The 27,179-nt window shown below is 45.6% G+C and overlaps 2 protein-coding genes and 1 pseudogene across 2 annotated transcripts in view; all 3 read right to left on the reverse strand.

Moving 5' to 3' along the window:
* The window catches only part of LOC109452355 (mitochondrial amidoxime reducing component 2-like), a 23,612-nt gene extending 14,105 nt beyond the window's left edge, over nt 1-9,507 (reverse strand). Inside the window, exons 1-4 of the mRNA XM_088798911.1 lie at nt 9,494-9,507; nt 3,686-4,006; nt 2,816-2,853; nt 798-925 (exon numbers count right to left, since the gene is read on the reverse strand). Coding sequence (XP_088655037.1) covers nt 798-925; nt 2,816-2,853; nt 3,686-4,006; nt 9,494-9,507 — 501 coding nt within the window. The remainder of the gene's footprint in view (nt 1-797; nt 926-2,815; nt 2,854-3,685; nt 4,007-9,493) is intronic.
* Nucleotides 5,370-25,233, reverse strand: LOC109452394 (mitochondrial amidoxime reducing component 2). The gene is made up of 8 exons (XM_019741326.3): nt 24,878-25,233; nt 20,138-20,311; nt 17,250-17,412; nt 16,084-16,224; nt 10,986-11,047; nt 10,826-10,897; nt 9,494-9,641; nt 5,370-6,249 (listed from the first exon to the last, which is right to left on the reverse strand). Exons 1-7 carry the CDS (start codon nt 25,162-25,164, stop codon nt 9,515-9,517), a joined length of 1,026 nt encoding a protein of 341 aa, XP_019596885.3. The 5' UTR covers nt 25,165-25,233; the 3' UTR covers nt 5,370-6,249; nt 9,494-9,514.
* Nucleotides 13,521-13,644, reverse strand: LOC148758182 (U2 spliceosomal RNA; annotated as a pseudogene).
* Nucleotides 25,234-27,179: the final 1,946 nt, after the last annotated feature.

Raw genomic sequence — 27,179 nt, forward strand, 5'->3', positions numbered from 1 at the left:
TATTATTACTTAAAGAAATAATTCCAGAGCCCCTTTTATGTGCAACCAAAACTGTTAAGGATGGAGTCACCGATAAATAGGGTAAAAATACTACCATAAAGAAATTATCTATTGGGCAAGGGGAGGAAAAGGAGAAACTATTAAACACACACTCTGGGTCCAGAACTGTGTTAAACACTGGAGAAGAGCCCATGAAAGTCTTCCAACCAGAACGCGTTCCCTGGAGGTGGGAAGACATTTAAACAGCACCAGTTGGGTATGGGACAGGCACAGATACAGCACAGTGTGTGTGTCTTTAGAGAAGGGTGGCAGCTCTTCTGAGTCCGGTGATCAGAGCTGACTTTTCAGGTGAGATGGCTTTTTATCTGGGCTTTTAAAGAAGGCCAGGGGTTTCTAAGTGGGGCAAGGGGCAAGATTCAAGGTGACCAGCAGGGAAGAAGAAGAGGTAAGGGAGTGAGCCATACAGGGATGAGAGGGGAGGTATGCCAGGCAGAGGCATCAGCATGTGCAAAGGTCCTGGGGTGGGAAGGAGGCAAGTGTGGCTGGAGCAGAGGGAGAAAGAAGGTGAGAGTGACAGGAAATGGAGCCCTGGAGCTAGCAGGGTACAGGGTCACGTTGGTCCTTGACAGTCAACATAAAGAACCCATTTTTTACTTGAAGAGAGATGGAGAACCTTGAGAGGGTTTTGAGAATGACGTGATGTGACTTACATTTATAGTAGTGCTTTGATTGATGTGCTGAGAATAGACCGTGTATGATGGTGGGGTCAACATTAAAGGCCCAAGGAAGCACAGTACCTGGCACACAGTAGGCCTTGGGCTCCTGCTGAGTGAAATAACAAGACTGTTGCTGAATTGTTCGCAGAGATTGGAGTTGAGCTGAGCAGCACACCATGTCACATACACCTTGCCAAATCCACCCTCCTCTTAAAAAAAAAAAAAAAATCAGTGTTTCAATATTCAGAACTGTGAATTCTGCAATTTACCTGAGAGGTCTATTGTTAATATGGACAGTATTTTTTCGGGGCCAGTACTCCTGGTCTACAGGTACTTCGGGGGGTGGAGGGGAGAGGAGAAATAAAAGCAATAGAAAAAACCATTTCCAGAAGAAGAACAATGCAGTTGTGGAGGTTACATCTCCGCTACCCAGGAAGCTAAGCGTATTGCCATTTTGGTAATTTCAATTCACATTGGATTGAACGATTAGAATCATAGAAGTGAGGATCATTGTGTTTCTGGCATCCATAGACGTTAGAAAAAAAAAAAAAAGGCAGGTCCTATGGTTGATGGGTTGAGCTACACTAGAAAATGAGGCTAATGAAAGCCTTTCCCTTAACTGCCCTTTTATCAGCCTCTCATCCTCGGTGAGGACAGAGCTTTGCCCTGTGCCAAACTCTTGGTAGCAGCACATGAATAGTCTTTCTAGTAATTCTTCCCAGTAGTAGTGGTAGTCTGATCTTTCTAGAACACAAATCTGATCATGTCGCCCTCTCCTGCAAAGTCCCTCCATGCTTTCAAGATAAAATACTAACTCCTCAGTGAGCCAGGCAAGGCCCTTTATAATCCGACTGCCCGTCCAGCCATTGCCACCCTCTGTGCCATCACACATGCCAGCCTTCCTTATTTTTTTAAATTTAAATGTATTGGTACAATATTGGTAGCAGAAAACACCTGACATCCTCTTAGGTATATACCCTGTTTGAAAACAGGCACGCAGGCAGATGCTTGTACATTCATGTTCATTATTCACAAGGTCAAAAGGTGGAAACAACCCAAGTGTCCACCAACAGAGAATGGATTTTTTAAAAAATGTGATTCTTACCATTTTTAAGTACACAGTTCAGTGGCATTAAGTACACACACAATATTGTGCAACCATCACCACTATCTGTTTCCAAAATCTTTTCATCACCCCAAACAGAAACTCTGTACCCCCTTAAGCAATAGTTATTTCCCTCCCCCCCCAGACCCTGGCAACCTCTAACCCACTTCCTGTCTCTATGAATTTACCTATTCTGGACATTTCACATAATTGGGATCATACAATGTTTGTTCTTTTGTGTCTGGCTTACTTCACTTAACACAATGTAGTCAAGGTTTATCCACGCTGCAGTAGGTATCAGAACTTCATTCTTTTTTATGGCTGAATAATATTCCACTGAGTGTATAGACCACATGTTTATCCATTCGTCCGTTGATGGACATTTGGGCTGCTTCTACCTTTTAGCTATTGTGAATAATGTTGTAATGAACACTGGTGTACAAGTGTTTATTCAATCTCTGCTTTAAATTCCTTTGGGTGAATATTTAAGAGTGCACCAGCCTTTCCCCCAATATACCTGTACTCTTAAGCTGTCTTTACCCAGCTTATTCCTTCTCTCCAGAATGTTTGCCTCCCAACTTCCTTGCCTGGAAAACTGATAAACATTTTTAAATTTTCAGTTCAAACTATGAAGTCATTCCTGACCTCCCCTCTCAGTTTCAGTGCTTCTTTCTCTGTGTTTCCTGGCACTTGTCACATTGAGTCAGTTATCCCTGGATGCCTTTGTTTGCATCTCTTGGTCACACTTTCTGGTATTGTGATGACAAAAATAAAGAATTTACCATAGTGTCTGGTACAGATGCCAGTTCTTATTATAATATTATCCATTGTAATATGAGCTCACAACGTTTTTTGAATTGATACCATCCAATTACAATGCTCTTTGCCTCTGGCCCTATAAAAACAATGTTTACATGTTTCAGAGCCCGCTGTACAAGCCACGGAAGAGCTAGGATTTTTGGCTTCCTTCCTGAAGCATAGCTGCATAGCTCACCTTTCAGTTGTGCCACGAATTGCCTTCTATCCCAGGAGCTGGAAAGAGGAAAAGTTGCAGCCCCCATCAGTCCTGGGTGTTACCTGCAGAAGCTGTGAGGGCTGGTCTGGGAGGAAGGAGAGTGAAGTGCAGCTTTACAAGATGCAGCCTGAAGTCAGACCCACGGGAGGGCAAAGCCACTCCCTCCTCTGGGCCTTTGCAACCTCCTCTGAAGCCCAGGAGTTCACAGATGGTGCCTGCCCAGGTAGCACATTAATGAAACCACTGTTTTACAAAGCACCAGTGCGCTAAAGAGGAGAGTCCTGTTCCCACGTGGGGCCCTGGACCTCAGTTGCATTATCCGTAAAAGTGTGTTTGAGAGAATTAGGGAGAATAATCTATAGCGTTTTTAAGCGGCAGGAAACTTAAGCATCGACTGCTATCGTTATGATTGCGCGCTCTTTGAGAACTGGGCTCCGGCGGCTCCAAGTTGCCCCAACGAGGCAGTGACTAAAAATAAAGAGGCAGGGAATACTTCCTGGCTCACCTGCTTCCACTAGATGGAGCTGAAATTTGCTGGTGTGCACAAGCAGACACTTGGGGACCGATGCCACACCTCAGCGGGAACGCAAGATATGAAAGTGCCCGTGGGAGGTGGAAAGACAGCCATCCGGAAAAGCAGGTGGGGACCCAGAGGCCCAGCGTCCCCGCCCTGGGTCCGCTGTTGGGAGGTGATGCCCACCTTTGCTCTCTGTCCTCGCCCTTGCCTGACCCAGCTCCTGATCTTTTTGTAAGGAGAGGAACAACCTGGTGGCGGACTCTGCAGACCTCCCCCACCGCACCCCCATCCCCAGCAGGTCCCGTGCTGTCCCCTGCCCGGGCTTGCCATACCTGTCCGGCAGGTGGCTGCTGCGCAGAACCCTGGCCGTGCATTGGGTCTCGCTCACCGGCACCCCCTTGCAGGACTTGACCGGGTAGATCCAGAGCTGCGACACGGTGCTCACCTGCTGCAGCCGCGGGCAACGCCCGGGCCGCGCATGACCGTCCCCAGAGCCACCGCGGCCAGTCCCAGCGCGGCCACCCTGAGCCAGGCGGGCCGGGGCTGCGCTGAGAGGCAGAGGAGGGCCAGGGCCGAGGAGCCTGTGGCGCCCACGGCCAAGTGGTTGCGGGCGCGGCGGGAGCTGGGGCTGAACCACTGCTGTCGCAGGCCAGCTTCAGCTGGGCCGGGGCGCACCGGCCTCTGGGGGCTACTGAGTATGGTGTGACCCTTAGCCAGGAGCCCAGAAGGAGGGCAGCTGCAGAACCCTTCCCGGCCTATCAGAGTATGGAGTCTTTCTCCACAGGCTTGGGCCCTGGGAGCTGGGGGTGGGACCTGTAGCTCAGCTCCCACACTGTCTTCTCAGCACTGCTTCCTCTAGCTTCCGCCCCCTGCGGCTGCAAGGCGATGAATATTCCAGGATGGCTACAAATGACCAGTTTATTTATATATTTGTGGGTTGTTTGTTTAACCTAAAACAGACAAAAAGATAAACTTTGCAGGACAAAGTGTGATTTCCTTAGAAATCAGGCAGCGGGCAGATCCCTGGCTTGGGGGTAGTGGGGGGTGCAGTCGGCACCATGTGGCCTGCGGTGTTCAGCTGCCTTCCGCCACCCTCCTCGCGGGCCATGCAGGGGTGACGGAGTTTGTGGCCAGTGGAACTCTGAAGAAACAGATTATATCTGTCCTATTCACGTTTCCAAACGCAGGTCACCCTCTCCTGCCCCCAATCCTGTGAAATCCAAGAACTGTGTTCAGAGTACACAGGTCCCTGTTGCTTCAGCTATTAGGGTACATCCATGAGCTCACCTGGTCCAGGAAGGAGGGAGAAGGAGTTTGGGTAAATCTAGTCCTCCTAGAAGACGTGTCCATTGATGGTGATTTGTGCCGTGGGGTGGGGTGGGGGATAGAGTGAAGAGCAACGCATCTCAGAACAGTGCAGAACTTGAGCTCCATATTCTCCATAGAAAAGACAACTCAGGAACACTAAATTTTGTGTATTTCTGCTTCTCTCTCTCCCTAATTTGTCTTCAGAAATTTAAAGGGAAATTTTTGCTTCTTTATGTTAATGGTTGACTTTGCTCCTCACTATCCCCAAGGCTGGGATCTGCTCGCTGCCTGATTTCTAATTCAAAATCACACTTTGTCCTGCAAAGTTTGTCTTTTTGTTAGCATGATTTTTCACTCTCATCATTTCTAAAAGTTACCCAGGGATCGAGCAAACTTAACACTTTTCCCTCAGAGGGCGCTGGGAGTGGAGGTTAATTTCAGTCCCAGAACCCAGCAAAGGAAAATGAGGAAGGAAGGGACAGCTGCTCCTGATTGGCCACTGGGAAGTGTCCTCACAATCACTGGCCATCATGCCTCAGATGGGCAGGGGGTGCAGCTCCTGAGGTCCCCTGACCCCCACCAACGACAGGAGGTAATGTTTGTGGAGTTCAGTTGTATCTCTGCTAGGCAATCAGAAAGGGGAAGGAAAAATGAATGAGTGACTGAAGTTCTAATATAAAATGAGAAGGCCCTGGAAACACACTCAAGTACCAGATAAAAAGTCCCATTTATTAATATTAAAGAAACCACAAAATTATAAGTGGGTATAATTCGGTCAGTGTAAATTTGTGTTTAATCATACAAAAAGAGTTCATTTCTCTTTGTTACCATAAAAAAAAAAAAAAAGATTCACACCAAAAAATATGTTCGACTTCCTTCTTCCCACTCTAACTCTCAAAATTCCATTCTTCTAAATCCCATTTTCAACGTTATCACACCTGAAATTGCAGGTGGTGTATCCAATGGTTACACACAATTATTTTTATATGGCTCAACAGAGGTGTAATCAAATATAAAAACAAGGTCTATAGAATAGTTTCCATACTCAAGCACAAATTGATTCTATGATGGTTGGGTAAAAAACACATGAGCGAAACGTCAATAGGACTCAACAGCCACATAAAATCCAACTAATAGGATTTTGTGAGTGTGTCCACATATAAAGGCACATCAGGAAACCGATTGTTCCCGTTTCTCTTAAAACATGGAATGACAGGTAATAAAATGTAAACATTCAGAAAACTTTTTGCAGCTATTTAGCTCATTCTTTAAACTTTTAACAGTGTTAATGTCAGGGATTGGAGAAGTACAATAGCTACAGCAACATTGAAAATAATTTTATAGACAATTTTATTTATTTAAAAAGTCTTCATTACCTAAAATCTATGTAACTTCTTATTATATAGAAGTTATCCAAATCACCTCTAATACTTTCCTCGCATTAACTCGGAGCATATGTAACTCCAACAAGTCAAAAATAGATTCATTTCCAGGGCGAAGATGATCAGAAGCTGGATAATAAAAATTTGCCACGGTGCTATTGCTGCTGTTGTTAAAATCCTGATCAATGTCTCCTGATCACTGAAACCTGAATAGATAATAAGAATCTTTGATTATTTGATTATTTTTCTGACCGGTCATAAATAATTCAAGTACCCACAAAACAGTCACGTATTGAGGTTCAAATGCAGGAAATATAACCGTGTCCTGTACTGAATTACCTTTAAAACAAAGCAGCCTCAAGATGGAGTCACCTACCCAGTTCTGGCAACAGCCCAGAGCAAGGGCTGTTTTTGTCTCCCATGATATGTATACGGGGCTCAAATGGGAAGAACTCTTTCGAAAGCAATTTGTCAAGATGCTAAAAAAATATGCCCATGCCTCATGAGTCAATAATTCCACTTTAGGAATCTAACTTACAGAAAAATACAATTTTAAAATGCTCTGCGTAGAAAGATGTATACTACAATATTATTTATAATGAAACTGGATATAGTCCAAGTGCCAAATACTGTAAAAATGGTATTTAAAAAGTGTCATGTATTTATACAATGTAATGTTATGAAGCCATCAAAAATGACATTTAAAGATTGGAGGGCTATGAAAGTGCTCATGATATATACTACTGTATATATATCATACAACATATGATATATATACCTGTGAATATATATGATATATAATATTTGTATGATATACATTATATATAATTATATATATCTGTATAATATATTGTACAATGTATGTATGGTATATATGATAGACATCACAGCTACATTAAACAAACAAAAAAACAACCAGAATAAAATTTATAAACACTGACAATGGATGATCACTTTCTTCTATTATTCTCATATTTTCTAAATTTGCCACCATGAACATGCATTGCATTCATAATGGAACAGATCAACTTTTATGTGATTAAATTTTAAATGGATAAATAAACTACTCAAGTAACCCTGGTACAAGTATGAGCTGCTATTTTTTTTTAAAGGCCTTAGTCAACCTGTTGTATACAGGAGGTCGTCCAGAATGCAGAAATGGTAGTAAGCTTCCACTTAAAGTAAATGAATAACAGCTCTTATTTTGAAAGTCCAACAGGAAGGGATCGCCACAGAGTACATCTCTCAGTGCTCTTGGGAAGCAGGCGGCAGGAAAGACTTTATTCCAAGTTCCCCAGCAGGGACTCCGAGGGACTGGCACTCATTGAGGAGAAGCACGCTCAGAGCAGGGAAGCAGAAGTACCCGGGGTCTGTATGGGGGAGTGGTGGGTAATAAAGCCGAGAGGGAGCTTGGGGACAAATGACAAACAGCATCTAAGCCACGCCAAGGCCCTGGGCACTCCATGCTTCCCTCTCCATGCCCCTTCCTCCGACTTTAGTCACATGCCTGCCCGACCTTTCACTTCTCCTCTCACCTGCCTCCTGTCCATCCCAACATGGTCCTCAGCAGAATCTTCCAGAAGCACAGTTTTGATCCTGATTTGGGCTTAGACATGTTCCACAGCTACCTTTCCCTGCAAACTAACTTCCAAGAACCACCTCTCCCTCCTCATCTCCCTTTAATCTCCTAGGTCCTTACAGTAGGTTGGCCCTTCTAGGAGCTTCCATCACATTGGACCCCTGGAGCACTCTCCTGACTTATTCTTCAGCAAGCTCAGGTTTCATCTCTACCTTCGAACTTTGCTCCATCGCCCCACCCGGAAATAATCTGTTTCACCTCTGAAGCCAGGAAGCGCTGTGGTCTCTCCCTGAGTTGTAATTTCTTTACACATAAAAATGTCTGGCATAAGCTGGGCAAAGAGTGTGGTCTCAGCTCTACCTCTTACCAGCTCCTTGGCCCCAAGTCAGTTGACCTATCTGAGCCTTTGCTTTCTGTCCCTGAAAATGGTGATTCTCACACCTCTCTCACAGAGACTCTAAAAGGATTAGGCTTTTTAACACACAAGCTCCCTGGGGAGCTGAGTGAACCCCAGGTATTCCTGGCCTCCATCCCCTGTGAAACAGGATGGGATTGAGTGGGTTTGAGATCCAGCAATTTGAAGGACCCCCACCTGTTAAAGTACCTCAGAAGCCGTGGGGCTCCCTCAAAGATAGACAACAAATGGAAGACCTTGGCTCAGGCACTAATCCAGGTCCAGTCAATTGTGGCCCAAACAGCAGGAACACAGGATCAGTTTCACTCAAGCTACATGGCTCAGGCTTGGCTCCACATTCCCCAGATAAGGCTTTTAGAAACGGAAGGCATTTAGGAATCGCACAGTTTTCCCTTTCGTACGTACTGGATTTCATCACATCCTAAGATGGACCATCATTGTATGCATCACTAAGTATTTTTTCAAAGGGCATCCTGAATAGAAACCTTAAAATGTGGAAAAAGGAAGCATCTTAGACGTGATGGAATGTGGCTACGGTTATGCAAATGCCGGATCGCAACAGGTTGCCAATAGAAGTTTCTCTCCTTTTTGCCAACCTCAAGTGCAAAGCCTGTCTCATCTTTATATCCACGATGGTATCTAGGGACTAGGCCCCATGATAAATAACTCAAACGAGTTAGGACATGTCTGGACCACTATCCTAGGTTATCCTTAAACATGGTGGAATGAGGTCAGGCCACAGTGAGAGAGAAGGGTGATCAAGAGTTTTGAACACGAGGTGACTTTCAAAACTGGGGTATGGATTTTATAAGACGTGTTACTTAAAAACCTCAATTTGAGGGCTTCCCACTGACTTTCTCATTCCTGTAATTTTAGGGTCCAGCATTATGCTCCAGAAGTCAGACTTTTATTCAGCCTGATGAAATCAATGTGAGAATATTACTTCCTACCTTATGACTCCGAATCCAGGCACCTTGATACAAGGACTTTTCTCAAACGTTAAATATCTTATTTTAAAAAGTTACTTGATACAAAGCATGTAACATTTCCCCCCAAGTTAATGGCCACACGAGGTAATACTTTAAATATTTTCCCTTCCTTTTCTAACAGAGACAGAATAAAATAAGTATTTATCTCTTGAAGGCCACTCACCTTCATATCCTTACTCCTGAATAATATTCCTTAATGAACTGAGCACATACTCCTGTCTCCCACCTGGGGATGGGGGGGGTGTCCTGCATCCAACATTGCATAATTGAATGGGAAAGTGGGAAGGTGGGTGGGAGAACACAGGTTCCTGAGGGGATTAAAAATAAAGGGCACTTCCCAACGCCAAAGGTCAGAACACAAGCTGCTCATTCTCCCAACAGTTAAAGCAATAAAATGTAAAAATGTGTCCACACGAGACAACATGGAAGTGACTCAAGGCCTTTCAGAAGCAAAGCTGGCCATTTACCGTATCACGCTCATGGGTCCGTCACTGTACCATCAGATACACGGGATCACCAACTTTCAAGCTTCCAATTTTTTCCACCGCATAATAGACCCCAAAAAGGGGGGACGACTTGTATATTTGCTTCTCAGAAGGATCACACAGGCGGTAGCTGAAAGAAGCAAAAATTGACCATCAGGGACAAAAAGGGAATCATAATCTAAGTGCTTTCAATAAAATTCAAGTTTTCATCTCCACGTTGTTTATAAGTAAATAACCAGCCTTTTCTGAAATGTTGACAGAGAAGTCTGTGGGCCATTAGTCAAACTGCAAATAATTCTGCTGTTTCTAGAAGTATCCTGAGAGTCTAAATAATTTTTCCATGGCTTCAGTTTGAGGCCAAAAAGAAAAAAACAAAACAAACTTGTATGTGTTACTTAAAATAAATACGTCATTTATATGTATACCTCCAATTTTACAACTCATTGAAACAAATACTCATGCAATCTTAAAATGGAACTGCCCTGAACTCTCCAAATCTTCTGTTTAATGCATTAAGCACTCTGCTTTCCACCCTTCCAAGTTCATAAGCTCAAAGTTGAGGTTCTTTGATGACCAAAAATTAAGACAGAGACACAGTTGAAGGGTGGGCAAGACTATTGCTGAAATGAATTTTTTTCTAAGGGCCTATCTAAAGAAAACAAATTAACCTCACTGTATCTTAAAAAAAAAAAAAAAACAGAATTGTAAATCTGAAGGCTTCAAGAAATAACCTCTTTTCTAACCTAAACTTATTAGAATCCAACAACAAAACAGAGGAAAGGGAAAGCAAATAGAATACATCTCCCAAAAAATGTTAACTTTGGTTTAAAAATATATTCTATATTGTGAATAAAGTCAGCCCAAATTCTTTACATAAAGAAACAAAACAAATGAAAACACCCTGGCATAAAAGAAGCCTCTGGATAAACAAACTCTGGCAACTCATTACATTCCATTTTTTCTATTTCATTATACAACTTCACTTGTTCTCATATTCCTTCATATTGATTCTAATAAAGAAATGTGAGTTGCAATAAAAATAATACGTATTTGAGGTTTAATTTGGAAACTACACGTAAATGTTATTAAACTTGACATCAGAGATAGGCAAATGGCAAAACACACTATTATACAATTAAAAATTTGTCAAAAGCGCTAGAAGATCCATTCAGAAACAAAGAGGAAGCGACACTCACTCACAGATAGACACACACCAAACAGAAGGCAGCGTGGGAGCTGCTCACACAGAGCACCTCCACCACAGGCAGTTCTAGGCGGGCATAATATTAAAAACACACTGGCCACGTGGTCTACCTCTTCAGGGTTTCCAGCGGTTCCTTCCTGTCCATCACTCCAGTATCTGGGTCCACCGTGGTCATAATGCACCTGTCATGCAATAACCAAGGGTTACCTGATGATTAAGGACCAATGGGCCAGCCACACCCCAGAGGTGGAGTCTCACGAGCATCCTTACCTGGGGCAAGACAAAGCCTTTTTCATTTCTACATTGCCAATTAGGAGTTCATCCCAAGTATCCTAGGAGAAAAGGAACAGTTATCTTTTGAATCAAGAATTCATTCGTCTTTAAAGCCATTTATCCTTCGGCTGGTTCTAACGATGAAGCTAAGCAGAAGAGAAAAATGCAAGACGACACCAGGAAGTACCTCCAGAAAAGATTCAAGGAGAGGCAGCCCCAGGTTCCACCTGGGACTCACAGGCTCAGAAACCTGACTCTGTCAGCACCTTAAGAACAGACCTTCCCTGAGGGACAGTTTGCCACGAGAATCATAAATTAACTCCAATGCCAGTTTACTGATACACAATGAGAAATGGGTAGTTGCAAGACAAGTCACTCTCTCCTAAAAGCTAAGCTACAATGGAAGCCAAGGTAAAATCTGACGTTTCTTTGTTGAGTGGGAAATCCCCCGAGGAAAGGCAGTTATAAGACACACACTCAGCACTTCTGCCTCCACAGAGAGGCAACCTGCTTATGGGTCCGGGCATTCCACAGCCATTGGCCCTGCTTCTTCCCGAGGCAGACACCCCATCCTCCTGACCCCAGAGTGAGTGGGGACCCAGTGCGATTTTGCTAAGTGGCCTGGCAGTGGCTTAAAGGAGGCGGAGCTGTGGAGACAGCCTAAATTCATGGACTTCTGACAGACAGCTGGAGCACACACCCTCACATGGCACACACGAGCTAGGTGACCCTGGGCAAGTTACTCAACTTCTTTGAGTCTCAGTTTCCGCCTCTGGAAAATACTACTCACCTCAGTGGCTATCAAACATTTTCTACCATGAACCAAGGTAGAAAATTACATTTTACAGTTGCCAAAACCCAGAAGCAACCAAAATGTCCTTCAGTAGGTGAATATGGGGTTATATGGGAAATCTCTGGACCTTCCTCTCAATATTGTAAACCTAAAACTGCTCTTAAAAAGTCTTTTAAAAAATTGCATTTTATATTGTTTCCTAATGTTCTTTCACACACACACCCCAGCTACAACTTAAACAAGCTTTGTAAATAGTTCTTAACCTTTCTACATATAGTTTATTCTGATATCTTTTACTCTAGCCTTTTTTTTTTTTTTTTTTTTTAAATGCTGGTCAGGATCTAGTCAACTGACATTATAACCCAATAATGGATTGTGGCCTGCAGTTTGGAAAAGGTAACTAGGGGCATTAAATGAAATGATGCATAAATGGTCTGGCTACACAATACGCATTTGATAACTGTGAGCCATAATTGTTATTGTTATTTTTGTTATTGGTTTCTATATTGTTATTTTTATCATTGCTACTTCAGAAATCCTTGAAGCCAGGCAGACTTTGCTGTTCTTATGTCAAAACATAGGCTTCTTATCTCAGCACCCAAATAAAATCCTAACTCATTCCAACTCTGGTTACTGGGGACAGAAAAGTCTGGTAATGATGATTTGCAAAAACTTTATCAGCAGCTGCAAAAGATCATCCTGGAGAACCCAATTTACATGGCAGCTGGAGAGTGGGGTTGGGGATTGGGGATGGAATTCAACCACAGCTGGCTGGCTTCAAAATCCACTGCCTTTCTAGAAGCTTCTTGGAGAAGCACTTTCCAAGGGACAGATACCACAAGGAGAGTTTTCTGCAGGCTTCTCCACTGTTCTTTCCTAATGTGGAATGAGGAATGATACAAATAGGACATTCCAAATAGGACATGTCAAGTCTTGCTCACCAGGACAGCAAGCAAAGAGAAACCCACAACAGTAAACTACAGAGATAAGAAGCATTGGTCAATTTTATTATTTTTAAATTTCACTGCTCTGCATTCCCAGAACTCAAACCAGTCCAAGGGAAGCTGTGTTTTAAAATATGCTTAATATTCTGAGTGACATGGGAAAAGCACAAAGTGCTTTGGGTCACAGAGAGTAAATGTTGCACCTTGTATTTCCCTATTACTCTATGTTTCTGCAATATGTATTGGCCTGAATTTTTCCACCATGCTTAGATTGCTATTTTTTATTATTAGTTAGTTTATTAAATATTTATGTGCCTTATCATTTCACATTAATATTTAACAGACTTCCATTAATTGAAAGGGTTATAGTTGGGCAATGGTGCCAGGTAGATATTAATGCATCAGACCACTAACTTCTGGGTTTCCTAATTTAAGAGAGAATAAATCAGCAACATTAGCATCATTTTACAGTAAGGATTTTTTTTTTTTTAATGTGTATAGCCAGAGGACTCTTCTAGAAAACTTAGAGTATTCTCGAAAAATAAGTATTACTATTTCTGTAAGCCCATTGTAATGCAGTAGTAATAAAACAACAAACGGACTTTGGAGCACAGGTCACTTAGCATTTTTTTTAATTATTAAAAAATTGCCTAAGAGAACATGATTGGGTTTACATTAGCCGTAGGTTCCGTTTGACAAGTTATAGGAGAGCAAAAATTCTTATTGGTTAAGTTACCGGAAAGCAAAAATTCTTTAGGCAGGAATGAGAGCTTTGTTTCTTCTTATCCCCCTGGCTCAAGGTCTTAAACTAAAATTAATATCAGAACAATGCACCCTCAGTGGAGACAAATAAAGAAAAATTGTATTCCCTAAAAGAAAGTTTCTACACTTGATCATAGCCAAGAGGCCGAGAAGCTATAAAAAAAGAGTTTCTCAGAAAATAATGGCCCAATTACAGGATTTCTGTGAAATAATGTTTGCATCGTGGACCAATTTCGGATCCAATCTTTAGTAACATGCATTCCCAACACTGAGAACGAATTCATTCGGTGTTCAAGAAGCATCTAATGACCCCATACTTCTGTACATCCTAAGACACAACACGGGGAAGTGGAAGAAGAAGAAATAGGTGGGTTTAGCGGAAAGCCAACTGGACCCTTCCAAGGCCCTGCACCTAATTTTGTTTTTGTTATTTTCTTTTCTTACAGAAAGTGTATACCACATGGTATACACTGCAGTTCTCAGAAAATCTGGGTGGATCCCTGAGCATAAAACCAAGTCCCTTCCCTCAAGGAGCCAATGGCCTGGGAAGAGCAGTACGCCTCCTCTCCCGGCCCCTCTGTATCCCTCCGCCACTTTTCACCCCTCCTAAGTCAGTACTTCTCCAGGCACCGTTTGCACAAGATTGACCTGCAATGGTGCTGCCGAGGCAGAGTCCCAGGCGGCGTCATGATTCTGATGTAGGTCCCAGGGAAGGCCTTCCCAATCCATAGTTTTCCAAAAAGACCCTCTGGGGATTAAGCATGGCGCTGCTATTTCTGCCTCAGGTTTCCCTACCTCCTGATGTCCTTTCTAGAGAGTTGCCAGAGTAACAGCATGTCTGGCACATTGTGGGCGTCAGTAGGTATCTGTTGGATGATTGCAAATCACAATGACTTCCTTATTCAAAATCATTACCAGCTCGTCAATACACACGATATAAAATTTAAATTCCTTGGCATGGTGGCCTCCAGCCAGCTCTGGGTCCAGTCCTGTCCCGCCACTTCTCCTTTACCCCTGTGCTCCTGTGCTTCTGAAATGCTTCTGGGGACCCTCTAATGTCATGGCCTCTCATGCTTTTAGGCCTTTCAGCTGGCCGTCTCCTCTGCCCACAATGACCCTCACTGGTCCTCACCAGCACACACAGCACACATACACAGCTACACACACACAGCATGGCTCCCCGGTAGTTTGATCTGACGCCTCCCTGCCCCCACACCTTCCTTCTCCAGGCAGATTTAGGCATTTCTACTTTTGAGCATCCTTGGTACTTGCTAAGTATGTGCATTAAAGAACTTCTCACGCTGAGCTGACATTGTCTCATGGGGTTCCTCTCACATCGGGAAATTGTGACGGGCAGAGTCTGTACCTTTGCAGCCCTGTATCCAGGGTTCCTGGACACAGTGCCTGGCCCATAATAGATGGTCAATTAAAAGACCTTCTTAACAAATGTAAAGATGGATTAAAGAAAATAGATGATAAATGACAGGATAAAATCAACAAGTAGACAACTTCTGTATACACGGTTATTTTTTCAATCATGAAATAATATGAAGTGCTTACACATGCAAGGATTTCTACTCGGCTCTCGGCAAAGGTTTCTGCTAAAGGACAATGCTGACCAGGAAACAGGGGCATGTTTTACTCAGACAAAAGGAAATGCAGTCACCCACGGGAGCAAAGACTTGAGAAGGTATTCAAGAGCCTTTCTAAATTGGAAACTTGACCTCAACACTTCAGAAACTGGAGTTGGCAAGGTTTGGGTTCTAATGCCAGAGTCACCACTTACACGCCTAACAAGTTGTGTAACACCTCCAAGCTTCAGTTTCCTTATGAAAAGGAGAAAACAATACAGACTTCACAGGGTGATCGTAAGGCTCAAACAAACTAATTTGTAGGAAGTGATTCCTTAGTTCAGTGCCCCGCACACAGTAAACACCCAATCAATGGTATTTGCCCCAGTGCTCATAGAGTTTAACTGCTCCCCCTGCCACACCCCCCCGCCCCCAATGTTTAACATGATTGATGGTGGTGATTGCAAGTTACCACTGGGTTCTGACGTGGTTGCCCCTTTAGGGTCCTAGGGGCTGTGTCTGGAGAGGGTGGAAAGTTCTGGTGGCAGCCACATGTGGGTGCTCTGGGAGAGAACTCAGGCCACAGCATGGAATGTCCCCAAGGCCCCGTTCACAGGCAGAGCTCCTGTATCCTCTCGGCCACCACTTTGGGATCTAAGGCTTCCAGGAGTCTCACATCTTTGAAAGCACTCCTGGGTGGTACAACAGAGGGAGAGATGGCTTTTCGTGTCATCTTCATTCCCCTTTAGTTATCTGTGAGCTATGATTATATATTCCAGCCTAGTCCCAGACTTCCCACAATTTGGAGTTCCCATGGCTTGCTTTGGGGGCCCTAGCATTAAAAGGTGAACAGCGCCCCCTGAGACCAGTGAGGTGATGACAGCAGCAATGAGTGAACTCCACAAGGTCAAGGTGACATGGGGAAGGACTTTCCCCCTCTGCCCACCTTGAAGTGTCTGAGCAGTTCCGTCAGTGTCTTGAACAGCACCTCTGAGCATAACGCACAAAAGCACAGAACCACTTACCTCCTCAAAAGCATCGCAGCCTGTCACCACGATATTTGGCCGGAACTGGTCCATTTTCACTTTCTTCTCCAGCCTGGTATTCAGATCTGCCAGGGAGGCTTCCGAGAGGATCATGATGGGACTGCAATCTGGGTAGGCGATCTGTGACAAGAGCACGGCACCCTCAAGCCTCACTGCCCCATGACATTCCTCAGCCCAACAGCAAAGCCAAAGTCTAGAAGCGAAACCACCGGAGTGCAGAAAGGAAAGGTGGTGTCCGCCCAGGAAAGAGGGGTGGTGCTGCAGACTTAAAAAGATGGCCAAGACAGCTCTGGGCTCAGAGCGGGCTCCTCGTCCATGCAATGACGGCAGCAGTCAAGCTCGGGGCCAACCTTACCCTCCAGGTCTCACTTCCTTTCTCGTTCCCTGCTCTAGCGCCGGACAGGTGAGGCGCTTCCCACATCATCACCATCAAACAGGGGAAGGGTGTGCGGCCAGTCAGCTCTACTCTACTAATGATTTCTTTCAGCCGCCACTCAACATGCATTTAAGAAGCTCCTATTATGTATCGGGCACTGTTCCAGGTGGGGAAATAGCAGTGAACAAAGCAGATAAAACCCCCTGCATTCAAGGAGCTTGTGGTTCAAGGAGTATAGGGGAGACACCCTGAGAAGTTTGCATTTTAAATCTTTCTCACTGTACAATCAAAGGCTTTGATCTTTGGGCTGTAGGTGACACAGAGGGAGGTTTTCTTCTGAAGGAAGTGTCTTCTCAGTGTCTGAAATAACCATCCCATACTAACTGTGAAGGCAGCGCTGGGAGAAAGTCTGCTTCTGTAAATTCAGGAAACCCGGATTTAGTCCCAAACAAATCTCGCACTTTCACCTTCCCCTCCTATTTTCTCCTGAGTTCCCACCGCCCTGGTAGTCACTCCTGGCTTCTCCCTGCACAGTATCTCCCACACTCCATCCCACATGCATCCTGGAGGCCCCGCCCCCCACGTTCTCATATCCACCTCCCTCTCTATCCCCAATACCTGCCCAGGTGGCGCCCTCGGTACCACTCACTTGGGCTGTGACGACACTTTCCTAACTGGGATCCTAAGACAGGCTCTTTGTGGGCCAAGAAGGAAGCCAGAAAGAAAAGGGTGCGTGGTAGAAGTGAAGGGCAGCCCTCTGTCAGCTCACCTGGTAATTCTGTACCATAGTCGGGAAAATGTCCCTTGATTCTCTCCCCTTCATGTTCTTTTCAAACTGAACCAGCCTGAAAGCGTCTGTTTTCAAGAAGTTGGTGAACCACTGAGCTGCCGCGTCGCCACAATCCCTGCCCTTAATGTCAAGACCAAAAATCCTGGAAGGGTGATGAGAGAACACCAGGGTTACATTCTTACACCAACACACGGTGACGGTGTCAAGATGGAACAGCTGGGCCGTTGGGACCAGACTATCCCAGGGGGCCAGTGAGTGACCTGTGGGCCAAAGCTGGGCAGACGCAGTGTGCGAAGGGAGCCACATGTGCTCCGGGAAAGAGCTTGTTACACCCCCTTAGGCGTGCCACTCACCAGGATCTTGTAAAAAAGCAGATTGTGTTTCTGTAGGTTGGGTGGGAGTCTGAGAGTCTGCATTCCTGACTAGCTTCAGGGTGCCTAAGCTGCTAGTCCGTCCGTGGACCACACTTCGAGTAGCAAGGATTTAGGGTGCTCATCAGGTGTGGTAGGTGCACCCTGAGCTTGGAGGCTGGCAGACCCGGTCCAGACTCTGTTTCTCTAGTCTGTGACCTTCAGCAAATCATTGGACTCTGACCTTCTGTCTCCAGTTGCAAATTGGAGATAACAATCCAGTACCTACCCACATGGTAGGTACAGATTTCATTAGATAACACAATGGCCTTCAAGGTTTTTTCGCTTGAGTGCCCCTAAAAGAGTTCTTTGACGCTTTGTACCCCTCACAGAATTGTAAATTAACATGTAAACTTTTTTATAAGTCTAATTTGTTGTGAAAGATATCATTTCCATTGAATTGTAAATATTCATCTTTAAAATGAAATTATATTATAAAGTATATTCTATATTAATATTATAAATCTATAAAAATTATATTAAAATAAAGTTATGCTTTTAAAAATATGCGATGGAATCTAATGCCATGGCAGTTTGATTTCTATCCCTACCCGTTTTTTAAAATACGTCATTAAGGTCTTCCTTTATGGTCCACATTTAAAAAATTTTTTTTCTAGTTTCATTGAGATGGAATTGACATACAGCACCATGTAAGTTTAAGGTGTATAACATAATGACATACATATGTTGTGAAATGATTACCACAGTTAAGTTTAGTTAACATCCTTCACCTCATAAAGATACAAATGAAAAAACAAAAAGAAGAAAAACGTTGTTTTTTCTTTGTGATGAGAACTCAAGGTCAACTCTCTTAACAACTTTCAAATATAGCGCATGACAGTGTTAACCAGTCATCACGCTGTACATTACATCTCTAGTATTTATCTTAAAACTGGAAGTTTCTACCTTGTGACCACCTTCCTCCAATTCACTGCCTCCCAGGTTCTGGGAAGCACAAATCTGAGCTCCTTTTTCTATGCGTTTGGTTTTGGCGGGGGAGGGGATGGAGGGTATTTTTTTGTTGTTTAACTTTATTCCACACATAAGTGAAGTCATACAGTATTTGTCTTCCTCTGTCTGAATTATTGCACGTAGCATAATGCCCTCAAGGTCCATCCATGTTGTCGCAAATGTCATGAATTCTTTCTTTCTCATGGCTGAATAAAAGGACTGGTAACAAAACTTAGTTGATGAGGACAGGAGACAATGGAGCCTTACTCTGATAAAATATAAATCTGGCATTGTCTTATAAAAATTAGCACACACTCCCCTCAGTTCAGATGGCTATGTTCAAGCATTTCCTTTACTTTTTTCCAACTTGAGGTTGTTGGTTTATTTTAGTTTAGTGTAGGCCCTGGTGAGCTAGCTGTGGTAATCACTCTGTTTGTCACTGACCATCTATTTCATACCACTGCTTTGTGTTTCAGCATTTCCGATGACAACCAATCCAGGCCGGATTAGCATGTCTGAGTAGGATGCTATGCTGACTGCACTCATTCCCTCTCTGTGTCAATCCCGATGCACGGTTCCTAGGGCTGGTTTCTCCAAACTCCGAGGGCTCTCGACTCCCATGTGCTCCAGAAAACTTGGAAAGCTCCAGAATCTTTATCACCCAACCCTGAGATACAGCTGGTGACATCTCCACTAACTCCCTTATCTGCCTGGCTGGCGGGCTGACAACGCTGAACAGAAGTCCATTCAACTTGAATAAAAAGAGACAAACCCTAAAGATTGGTTCTTTGTATTCCCCCTGTATTTGCATTAATCATGCTTTTTAAAATTTTCTGTATTTTTGATGCTTTGACATCTCAGGGGCCTTGCTGATTCTAGAGAAACTGCCCCTCCTAGACCTAGTCAATTCCTAGAGCTAGTAAACCACTAGACTTTTGTATGCATGCCAACCAGGGCACAGCCCCCAGCCCCAACCACCTCCTCTGTTGTGCTCCTGACTATCTCCTGCCCTAATCCCCTAGGCCCAGGTACCAGACAACTAGGGACGGCCTCTGTGCCCCAGAGCCCACTGGAATGATTCAAATTAGCCAATCCTAAGCCTGTTTATCCTGCCTCACCCAGTCCTTCCTGCACAAACCACACTAAAGGCTCTTGCTCACATTTTTCCCGTTCCCTCTGCCTCCTGACCAACCCTGGTTCTTCCCACTGGGCCTCCTGTTTCTAGGGACCGGTGAATATGAAAAACTTCTTTCTTCATGACAGTCATTTCTGTGTCTGCGTGTCTTCCTACACCTGATTAAAACAAATCCCACATACCCTAAAATAATGTCCTGCATCACCCACTCACACCTGACCACTGGCTGTATCCCAACCCAGACTAGACTTCTCTTAAATAATTCCTTTACCAATATGCTTACCTACTGTACCAACTTTAGCAAGACAGAGTACACAAAGCAGTGGAAATCAGGCTGGGTCGCAGGTCCCCGAGGCCCTTAGGCAGAGTACCTGCAGTCATGGAGCGCGTTTGAAGAAGGCAGCTTGCTCTGCAAAACCAGCGGGTCCACACCTGGAGCCCTGAAGACCAGGCAATCGTCCTCATAGGTGATGGAGACCAGGACCAGGCGTGGCTCCTGCCGGGCTGTGACCATATGTCCGTCTTCCTTAATCACCAGCCAAAACCTGCCGAGAGACAAACAAGGTTACACTCAGGAAACCCACTTCTATCCTCTCAACAGCTTCCCTCTAGCTTTCTATTTCTTCAAAACCCTCTCCCTGCTCCAACTTGGGAAGCAACCACTGTTTTCTAGACAATAATCCACATACAGCCATATTCTTTGGGTTCAAAAGTTGGTGCCCCTAAAGGGAGCTTCTGTGGCAGAAACAGACCTGGGAACGAGTGTCTGGCTAAAGTTTGAAAATGCCCAGTTCCAAAAATCCAGAAAATTCGGCCTTCTCTCACTGCTTGGACAACTATATTGATTATTTGGGGGCCTCTGCTTTGGTCAGAAACTTCCCCAGGCCTGTGGAACATGTCTCTGAGCCCCAAGTTGAAATGAAATGTCTTCCAGGTCTTTCTGTTGTGGAACCAGATGCAGTTGGCCAAAATCACGGGCCCAAGTAACCTGAAACCCTAGACAAAGGTCATGTAATGTTTGTGACTCCAAGAAGATGCAAATCGGCCTCTATCTTGTGTAACTTGCTGTGACAAGCAGATCGTACATCAGCAACCCCCTGAACAGGCTTTCCCTTCGTGCACACATTCTGACTCTGAGAATAAAGATTCATGAAAGTCAACTGTGAGATAAGAATTCCATTCCCCTGCTGGAGCAACCACTGTCCTGGACGCCCCCCCATATCATGTCCGCTGGGAACAATGGGGAGAACTGAAGAATGGGAAGGGAGGTTGAACTGGTTAGGCTGGTTATGTTTTTACCATAGTAAACTATACGTTTGGGGTTACACCACACAAATGATTTGATTACTAAGAAAAGGGGGGGGGTACTAGCCCTAGGGGAAACAGATTTCAATATCACTATTTTAAAGCATAGAATTGGCAGACCAGTACATTGGGTGGGAAATTCTGCGACACTGATGAGTGAGCAAAGCAGGAAAAGGACAGCCCCTTCTAGAATGAGGGGCGCTTCCTCCCACTGAAGACATTGGAGCCAGATGGAGGTGTCTGAGGTAACCTGACGAGGACATGTAAGATCAGAGGGGAGGGAGCCCCTCTCTGCCCTCACCTCACCCTGATGGGTAATCTCACCTCTGGAATCTTCCGATCAGGCAACCTTTCCCTGCCTGTCCACGTGCTGGCTAAACTGTCCCTTCTTAAGCAGCACACTCTGGCTGGCACCTGTGCCCTGCTAACTGGCCTGTCTGTGTACGGGTGGGAGGTTACAGCAGTGGTGGTGACAACAGTGCAAAGACATTTCTTTTAGGAATCGTCTTGGCTACTCCCTTCCTGTGATGCTGGACAGTCACAGGTCCCCACATCTCTGAGGAGGCCACTGTCTCCTTTCCAGGTGTCTTTCGTCCCCAGAGTTCTCTGGCCTGCTGGCCTGTGGAGTTCTGTAACCTATCGCAACCAGCCTCGTTACCCTGGCAATAGAGTACTGATTCTTCACCTCTTGCACACAGTGATGCTCGGTGAATGAGTAATTAGCTCTATTCTGCCAGATCTAAAAGAAAGGATAAGTCGGGAGTGTACATTTTTTCATGACCATGTTCTCACAACCCAGTTTGACACACTAAAAGTCACACCTTCATTTCTCAGTGGAGAGCCCAGCACTGAGCCCAGCCCAACAGTGCCCCGAGCAGCCAACAGCAGTGGGGAAGCAAAGCCAGAAAATCTCATTTCTAAACTTACTTGTTGGCCTGGGAAGCAGGAAGGACTGAGGCTGAAAATGGGGGGAAAGAGACCCCACCACAGAAAGGAGGGTGAAGGCAGGAAGAATCCAAGTGAAAATGACACATGGGATAATAAAGTTAGGGAATTCCTTTCTCCAAGAGGTAATAATAGTCTGTGTAGAAGAAATAAGGGGCTGACTTCAGAAAGGGTTTGGACAGATTTATAAATGATCGAGTCTTGTGTGGCTGCTAAGGAGAGGGGTTATTTACAAGGTCAAGAAGGGCAGCCACCGCTGAGAGCTGGTGCCAGACAGCCCATGCCAGTGTTTTGCTGGGTGGACTTTAAACACGCTCAAAGCTCAGAGTGCTGAAGCCAGGCATTCACAAATCTGTTAAGAGCTCTGATAAAATATCTCTAGAAACGTGAGACACAGAGCACTTATAGAGGGAGACCCCAGCTTCATGGAACAGTTCCAAAGACACGAGTTCAAAATAGAATTACATAAAGAGGTCTTTTTCTGCGTTCTAGACTATTTGTCATTTTCTTTCTTTACTCTGAAGATGAGGGAACAACAGCAATCATTTAGCAGAGTTGTTTTTTTCTCCCCAAGCTTGCTTTCAAGTTTCAATTATCTTTCAATAAACAAAATCTAGATTAGATAGAATCTTAGGGTTCAAGTTCACCCTCTTTCTTTTGCAATTGAAAAAAAAATGAGGCTCGATATCTTTGCCCAAGGTCTCCTGATCCTGGGTGACCATCCTTGCACTTCCAAATCACACACTGGTTTCATAGGAAGAGCACGAGGGCTGTGTTCACAGAGATCTGAGTTCACATCCCTCCAGCACATAAGTTTTGTGATCTTGGGTGAAACACAGCAGGTACTTGCATAACGTCATTTTGTTCACCGTCATTTCGTTATTAACATTGATGAGATGCTGTAGGAACTTGACTCTTGTTTATATGTTAGCCTCTGGCAAAATTGGTTTCCTTATAAGTCCTTTGGCTTAAGGTCACAGAACCTATTGAGGACTTATTTTACTCATCCTCTCTGATACTGTTTCCTTATTTGCCAAGTGGAGATGCTCTCAAGCCCACAAGAAAGTTATGAAACTTAAATAAGATCATCTATGTGACAAGATTTAGCTCAGAGTCTGCTGCATATGGAAGCACTGAATAAATGTCCCTTCTACCGACTTTCCCTCCACCCCAGTCTCCACACCACAACACCCATCCCAACCACTTATTGTTCAAAACAAAGGAAAGTTGATACCGTTCCATTTATTTTAGGACGTCCACGGAAGCAGAAAAGCAAAGGACAAATATATTCTTTCTGTGGGAACAACAGTCACAGCAAGGTACTGACAACGAGAAGTGGGAAAGCAAGTCATTAAGATGATTTGAAGGAACATAGGTAAGCACTGGAACTCTCTCTGTGAAACAACTTCAGTCCTTCATGGAAAGAAGGAAGTAGCACAAATTCATTTTCCATGGATGAGCATCATGAAAATTTGCCTCTCCAGGCTTTTGGAGGGTGTCTAGCCAAGTGTGCCTGAAGTCTTTCCAGTAAGAAGAAACCTCTTGTAGGCCTTCACCCCTGAATAAAGTCTAAATATGTTCTTCTTCTTCATGGTCCCAGGTAAACCCTTTACTTCGAGCATCAGAGTCACCCTGGGAGATGCCAACACTACACAAGCCGATTTCCCTCTGGCTGATCCTGATCCCATAGGTCTGGGATGGGAATCGCAGGAAACGACAATTTTTAAAAACGCTCCAGGATTAGACATCTGGGGTACGAGCGGGATGGACAATCCCCCCATGAGTTACATGGTCTGCATACACAACTACAATAAGTTGAAGTTTTTCTACGTCGAGGGAGCCCGCATTTCTTTAAAGGAACAGCATTCTTCCGACAGGAGTGAGTACATGTGTTCTGGAGTGACCTCAGGGCAGCTGACTCCCTCTGCTAGAAGGTTTCTTGAATGACCAACTGGCAAACCTCCCTCCCCCTAGACACAAGACCGGAGCTAAATCATCCAGCCAGATAGGAAGGCAGCTTGACCCTAAGGAAGCAAAGGAGGTCTGGTTCTTCCTCGATCACTTCCTAGTCCCTCACTGTCAGGAGACCCCTCGCCGTATTCAGCTGCGTAATTCTGTGTCAGTGATATGTGTCTGTGCCTCACCGTTGGGGTGACATAAATGACAGCGCACCTTTTCTTTTCTGAGAGAGAATGAAATGTCTATGTTCCAGGTCCTATGTGGGTAGGGACTTGACCTAAAGTTCTTCTCTGAGGACCATTCTGCCTCCGGGAGAAGGGGACACACTCTTCCCTTAATGGTAAATATTACACTTGCAGTCCCCCTGACACCGCCTGTCCCCAACAGAAGACTTCACTCTGCTCATTACGAATGAAAGTGGGTCAGATGTCCCCACCTCTTGGATCTCCCAGGCACCTTGCCCAGGACTGGAGGTGATGACCAACAAGCCCAGCCAGACCAAAGCCAACGTCCTTGAACAAGACTTGGTTTCAGTGCTGCTCAGTCCGCCCACTCGTGCCAATGGCATTTTACTTTTCTACTATTGTGTCACTCAGATAGAATCAGCAAGTTTAGAACTAATAGGAGCCTTGGAGATAACCAGGTCAGACGCCTCCTTTTACAGAGGAGGAACCTCGCCCCCAGAAAAGAGCAGGGGCTTGCCCCTTCCTACCTTTCCAAACCTGAACCGGATATGAACTTGACCTTCCCAGCTAAGGGATCAAAGGCAGAGGCTCCAACAAGCAGCCCGGGACACCCACGTGGCAAACCTCTATTTTCCTTCCCCGGGACCAGCCCCACCTCCCCCACCCCATCAGATCCCCAGCAGGTCCCGTGCTGTCCCCTGCCTGTGCACACCATACCTGTCCCGCAGGTCGCCGCTGCATAGCCCCATGGCCGTGCACTGGGCCTCGCTCACCGGCACCCCCTTGCAGGACTTGACTGGGTAGATCCGGAGCTCCGACACGGTGCCCACCTGCTGCAATCGCCGGCGTCGCCTGGGTCGCGCTTGGCGCCAGACGACTGTCCCCAGGGCCACCGCGGCCAGTCCCAGCGCGGCCACCCCGAGCCAGGCGGGCCGGGGCTGCGCAGGGAGGCGCAGCGCGGGGAGGCCGAGGCGGGCCAGCGCGGAGGATCCCGCAGCGCCCATGGCCTAGCGTTTGTGGCCAGTGACTCAAGCAGGGACCAGCATGCAGGCTCCGAAGGCCTCGGCGGTGGGAGGAGCCACAGTTGGCCCAATCCCTGGTTGGGACACCGTGACCGCACGCGCAGAGCTGGCCGGATGGGTTACGCGGGGAGGAGGAAGGGAGGGAGGGAACGCGCACTAAGTGCGGTGGCAGGGACTAGGCAGCAATGGGGAAAATCGAGACACAGAGCAGCCGGGTACTCGTGCGCCCCGGAAGGCGACCGTGATGCCCAAAGCAAGCACGCTGGCCGACCACTTTCTCTAGGGTAGTCACTTTTGCTTCACTTCTCCCACTTCCTGGTCCCCCGCAGCAGGACAATCACCCACCAGCATAACCCCTCACTCACCCACCCCCATCGATTGCGCCTTCCCTTCTAATACCGCCCACTTGGTTGCTCGCCTGGGGTGCACCCCACAGTGTAACTGATTGTGTGTGGGCTGCAGAATGGGAGATTTAAAAACGTGTACAAACTCCTTTTTCTGGCCCATCGCTCAAGAATGGCAGAACTTTCGGCCCTCAGCCCACTCCGTGGAAACTTGTACACTGTGACCAAACTCCAGCACGGCTTCCTACAGCCTGAGGCCAAATGCTCAGGGTGACCCTGACACAGGGCCCACTTGGCACCCCCATAGCAGAGACCTCGCAGAGTCACTGGCCTCACCTTTCCTTGACCTACCTATAGCTTAACAACAGATCATCTCCCTGCAGCTTGAGCTCAGAATGTTCCGTCCCACCCAGTTCCCTGTTTTCGAAAATTACCCTGAAATTTATGATGAAAACCCTTAGGCTTATTGATCACAAGCTCAATGGTCTAACAGGCTGATCCCACCATCGTTCCTGGGTTGCTGACTCCACCATAGAATCACGTGGCCTCCAGAACCCTCACCTAACCTCGGGAGAACACCCAGATTTTCCCTTAAAAACCCCAAGCCGGTCTGAGAATGTTAAGACAGTTCTTGGAGGTGTTAACCTACTGCCTTCTCACACCACCGGTGCTCTGATAATAAACGCTTATTCTACGACCCAACTCCTGTGTCCTGTGTTGGCTGAGCGGTGCAGGCAGCGCGAGCCTTGGACTCATTTGGCCTCCAGTTTAAACGCCAGCGCCCAGCCCACCCCATTAAAATGCATGCCTGACACCCCTCAGTGCTACCGGGAGATACCACTGTCCCAGCCAACTTGGGAGAAGAGCCCCTGGCCTCCTTTTCTTAGAGCACTTCCCACAAAGGGCTTATAATTGTGAATCCTTCCTTTGTCCCTCTGAGATGAGTGTGTACAGCCTACAACTCAGAAATGTCTTTCTCAAGGACTTGAAGCCATTCCTTTGAGATGTAATCAGCAGAAGGACGGGACCTATCTCCCAATTGCTGTGGGAGAACAGACTTCTACCTTCCATCGCCAGCCAGCGGACACAGCTGGCCTAATCCCATTTACACCTACTAACCCTTTCTCATTTTTCACAGAGCCTCTGCTCTTTCCTCCTCCTTATTCTCTGATTCTCCCTTTAGAAACGCGCAGTCACCACTAAGCAAATCGATGGAGCTCAGCTCTTTCCCCTACCGTCAGCGGTAACTGAATACAACCTGTTTTCACTGCTTAAAACTAATGTCCGGCTTGTTTATCTTTAACAGCTCCATTCAAACAGGCTATTTGGTGAAGAGCGGATTTTCCTAGATAAGTTAAGGTTTGAGGTCATTCGTTTATTTTTCAAAGATTGACCTATAAACTGTAACACAGTTAGAGGAGAGTTTAATGAGGCAGCCAGTGGGCCACCTCCCAAATCCAGATTAGTCACCCTCTGGAAAAGAGGGCTGTCCTCCAGAAGTGGGAAGAGACTGGAGGACAGACGGGAACCCCAGGAGCCACGCTCCCTTTGGCTGTTTCTAAAATAAAGCAAAAGTCAAAACTGGCCGGAAGTTCTCCCCAAACAGCCCCTGTTTGAAATCCCAGGCCAGTGAAATCTGCCTCTTCAACAAAC

Source organism: Rhinolophus sinicus, chromosome 6 (genome assembly GCF_057876585.1).
Source record: "Rhinolophus sinicus isolate RSI-liver-muscle chromosome 6, RSI-T2T, whole genome shotgun sequence".
Taxonomy (NCBI): Eukaryota; Metazoa; Chordata; class Mammalia; order Chiroptera; family Rhinolophidae; genus Rhinolophus; species Rhinolophus sinicus.

Bases quoted from the DNA above. Each gene is read 5' to 3' on its own strand.
- LOC109452394 (XM_019741326.3), bottom strand. From the start codon at position 25,164: ATGGGCGCTGCGGGATCCTCCGCGCTGGCCCGCCTCGGCCTCCCCGCG. The intron at 20,312-24,877 runs GTATGGTGTGCA...GTCTCTCGGCAG, and splicing joins AGCGGCGACCTGCGGGACAG to GTTTTGGCTGGTGATTAAGG. The intron at 9,642-10,825 runs GTAGACCACGTG...TGCTTCTTTCAG, and splicing joins CCGCTGGAAACCCTGAAGAG to CTACCGCCTGTGTGATCCTT.